This window comes from Lactuca virosa, chromosome 4, assembly GCF_052849685.1.
Source record: "Lactuca virosa cultivar CGN04683 chromosome 4, Lactuca_virosa_CGN04683_v6, whole genome shotgun sequence".
NCBI lineage: Eukaryota > Viridiplantae > Streptophyta > Magnoliopsida > Asterales > Asteraceae > Lactuca > Lactuca virosa.
In genome coordinates this window covers 272,433,743-272,437,664 of record NC_136429.1, presented here as the reverse complement: position 1 = coordinate 272,437,664, position 3,922 = coordinate 272,433,743, and the positions used below count along the sequence as shown (strand labels likewise).

The 3,922-nt window shown below is 33.2% G+C and overlaps 1 protein-coding gene across 3 annotated transcripts; it reads left to right on the top strand.

Moving 5' to 3' along the window:
* Positions 1 to 251: 251 nt before the first annotated feature.
* LOC145168837 (uncharacterized) lies at positions 252 to 3,182 on the top strand. Of its 3 annotated transcripts, none has more exons than XM_079087513.1 (4): positions 252 to 524; positions 1,926 to 2,029; positions 2,622 to 2,676; positions 2,896 to 3,182. In XM_079087513.1, the coding sequence occupies exons 1-4, from the start codon at positions 268 to 270 to the stop codon at positions 3,029 to 3,031; spliced, it is 552 nt and encodes a 183-aa protein (XP_078943639.1). In that variant the 5' UTR covers positions 252 to 267; the 3' UTR covers positions 3,032 to 3,182. The 3 variants fall into 3 exon arrangements, with proteins under 3 accessions (XP_078943639.1, XP_078943640.1, XP_078943641.1); XM_079087514.1 differs by having other exon boundaries at positions 253 to 503; XM_079087515.1 differs by lacking the exon at positions 252 to 524 and adding an exon at positions 593 to 1,639.
* The last annotated feature ends 740 nt before the right edge of the window (positions 3,183 to 3,922 follow it).

The following is a 3,922-nucleotide window of genomic DNA, read 5'->3' as shown; positions in this document are numbered from 1 at the left end:
TTTTTGTTTTGGATCAACAATTTAAGACAAACACTACAATCCGTTTGTTATATGGTTGACAATGAAATTCAAATTTTCACATGCATTTTTAAGTTGAAAATCATCCTATTTGACCACAAAAGTCACATGTACCCAGTTGCTTGCTGCTATCCCTTTGTTATATTGTTCATAATAAATTTCAAAACTTCACAGAGTCATATACTCATATGCAATTTCAAGTTGAAAATCAACCTATTTATTAATGATCACCTTTCACAACCATTTTTTATGAGTGGACAATTATACCCTTTCTTTTATTTACACTTTACCCCCTCTACACTAAAACCCTTGCAGGCGTATCAGACTATCAGCCGTTCCCAATTTCCTACGTTCATATACGACCTCCTGTTCCGGCATCCCCATCGCATCTCAGGCCTGTTATACCCCGTCGCCGCCTCCGACTTGCTCCGCCACCGTCGTGGCCTGTGGCTTGCTCCACCGCCGTCGTTCACCATCTGCCTCCGGTTTGCTTCATGCCTTCACAGGCAACGCTAATTTCTATACAATAGCAATTTTGTTTCTAATTTGATCATGTTCAATGTGTCTATTATCCGGTTTGCAGAAGCGGTAATTTGAAATCAACTGATTTAGATCCGTTTCCTGTATAATAGTGAACTGATTTGGAATTTGTTAATTATGATTTCCGTTTGTTATCCTGAACTGAACAATAATGTATCAATGTTTCTAATATTTGATCAATTCCTTACAATATCAGTTTTTCTATAATCAATTGTCTATCATCCAGTCTTCAAATCCAAATATCGATTCCTTACAATACCAATTTGATTGTTCCTGTAGAGAGGCTTCACAGTAACAGCAAAATAACTTTTTGTTCCATCTGATAACTTTTTGCTTCCATTTGAGTTTCATTTAAATGGATTTGTAATTGAGTTCTAGTTTGGTTAGAAACAAAATTCAAATAGAAACAAAATTGCTCAAAATCATTTATGAGATTAAATGATTGTTCATGAGATCTCAAAATCATGTAATCTCATAAATGTTATATAAAATGATAAATTCAAATAAAATAATCTCATAACCTCCTCAACTATTTTCCTAATTGTTCATGAATCTTTCTACTCTTTTCTCTCAAATGGTAAATGCACATACGGAGAAATCTAACCAAACAGCCCCTGAGTATACAAAAAAAGTTCCAAACAGCCCCTAAAAACATTTTTACCATGTAAGAAAATATCAGTTTAGGTTAAATTTTTTATTGCAAGAATAATGGTAAAAGTCTTATGTTTAGAATGTAACCAAACAGCCCCTGAGTATAAAAAAAGTTCCAAACAGCCCCTAAAAACATTTTTTTTAACAAAAAAAACCCGATTTCTCTAATCCTTTTCACTTCCAAAGAAGCTGCCTATGTTTTCATTCCTTCCGTTGAAACGCGCGCTTTTTATACAATTTTGAATTTTGATACCTTTTCAATTTTATTAAAAAATAAAAATAAAAATTCTCTTTTTTCCAATTTCATCATCAAGGGACTATAAATAGCCCCAACCCCAGACTGACATGCAATTTTCCGTCTTTCTTGCGTCGATATTTCGCCGACTCTCTTTCTCTCGTTAGCTCTATTGGATCTCTTCGTATTCGTCAGGTATGTATCTCCGTATTTAAGATAGCTCAGTCGATTATATCTGCTCTGGTTTGTAAGTTGTCTTCGTTTAGATCCGATTTTGTTTTCAAATCAAATTGGTGTAGTGTTTCATCGTTCTGTGAAGTTCCCTAGATTGTTCCCCACCATTTCGATGTTTTTTTGTTAAAAATTGGAGGAATTAGGGTTTTGTGACAACTTTGTATGAATACTCGTGGTGATGAGAAAGTGAGTAGGAATCATCCGATGTTATATTAAGTTTACGAATTGACATTGTGTTGTGTGATAGAGAAATGGATAGCAAGGAGCAAAGTGAGAAACTGAAGAAATATGAAGCTCAATACGCCAATTACTTGAAAACAAAGTACTTCTCCGATAAGGATATCTATGGAGGTAAAATTCAGAACTGATGATTTTGTATGATTGTGTTTGTGTTTGTTTTTTCATTTCAATTACTGGATTATAGATTTCTTGATTTACATGAATAGAAAGTGAACTGGATATGTAAGGAAATGGAGCTTGATTATCTCCAATGTTATTAAACACAGTTTAAGCTTTATCAAAGTGAAAATAGTAAACAGACTTTGCTTTTGGTAGTTTTCTGCTAAATTTTATTAACAAATTGAGAAATTTGTTGTTTATTGTAATCTGATTATATTGTGGTTCTGAAATTTGCAACATTTGTGTGAGCCCATGAAGTTATTTGTTTTCCTTTTGGGCAATATGCTGGATGGAGTTATTTGAGCAACCCCTCTTTAATTCACAGATGTGGTTTTAAGTTTTAAGTTTTAAGTTTTAACCCAAAATTACCTTCATATCAACTGACAAATAAACATTTTAATTAGAATAATAAAAACAATTATATGATTATCTTTCATCTTTTTATACCTAAATCACCTGCACATTTATACTAGTGAGATAAGTTCATGATTATGAGGCCATTAAACAAATAATTGGATTGTAAAATGATAAAATTTTAATGCAGGTAATATTTTTGAAGAGAAGACAACGATAGGCGGAATGACAATTAGGGCAAGCAGGTAAATATTTTTATTAAATCCACATGTAACAAGTTTTATATTTTGCAATTAAAACATCATTCACTAAGGTGTTGTTTCTTTTTGTCTTAATTTGGTAAGCTATTTTTATGGGTGTTTCTTTTTGACTTAATACAAAAATAACGATTTAATAAAAGAAAGTACTTTTCCCAAGTGCACCGTCATTTCTCACTTTTTTTTTTTTTTTTTTATTTTTGTCAGTGAGCCTGGGACTAGATCTTATGCCGATCCTGTTGGATATTGGAATGAGAAGTATGTGCCTCGTGTAGAGCCTTCAACAGAAACAACAACAACCAACATTTCAAATGGAAATCACTCCTCTAAAAATAGTGCTTAATGTCAATCTGTCTGTAAATCGTATGCATATTTAGGCAGTTTTTAATGATGCAAAAAATATTTGTCGGATAAAAGTAAAAGTTGTTAATTGGTGGTATTTAACCAGGTTGTAACTCACTAAAGTTTTTTTTAGACTCACTTTTCTTGCTTAATTATTACCATTATGACCTGATATAGCTTTTTCAGCTGGTTACTTGTATGTGGTGTCTGCGTGCCTAGGGCTAACCAATTGAAAAGGCTAAACTGTAGCTGGCCATACTGATACTTTTGACAAAACTGCACAAATGGTATCTGTGGTTAGCTCAAAATTGTCACTTTGGTCCAAAAAAATTTGGACTTGCACCATAGGTCCAAACTTTTCATTTTGTTGCGAGTTTGGTCCAATTTGCTTTGAACTTTTTTATAATGACGATTTTGCCCTTATTTTTTTTTTTAGCTTTTTTTTTATTTAAATATTTTTATGATTAAAAGAAAATAAAAAAGTAAATATTACCCCTACCCTACCCTCTCTCTCTTACAATGCAAAAGACCACCACCATCGGTCAGCATCACCGCCGCCACCAACACCGGCCACCACCACCGTCGACACTGATGCTTCCTTTGTAACCTTAAACACCACACACATATACAACTCTCTCTCTTTCTCTCTCTCTTTCTCTCTCTAGATGAACACACACGAAAATCAGAAATCTAACATACAAGAACACATTAAAAACCTAGAAATGATTAAACACAGATGATATCAAGCACATAAATATGTTCAAGAAGATATGATATACAAAACTAGAAATTTGATATACAAGACCAAACACATAAACCTGATTCAATACACAACACTCGCTGGAGCAACATTATCTTTAAGCCATCTGTTGTTCGAAGCAAAAATCAAGGG

Excerpts from the sequence above, each read along its gene's own strand:
- LOC145168837 (XM_079087513.1), top strand. The coding sequence starts at position 268 with ATGAGTGGACAATTATACCCTTTCTTTTATTTACACTTTACCCCCTCT. Across the intron at positions 525-1,925 it reads TTTGCTTCATGCCTTCACAG|AGAAATGGATAGCAAGGAGC; the intron begins GCAACGCTAATT and ends GTTGTGTGATAG. Across the intron at positions 2,677-2,895 it reads ATGACAATTAGGGCAAGCAG|TGAGCCTGGGACTAGATCTT; the intron begins GTAAATATTTTT and ends TATTTTTGTCAG.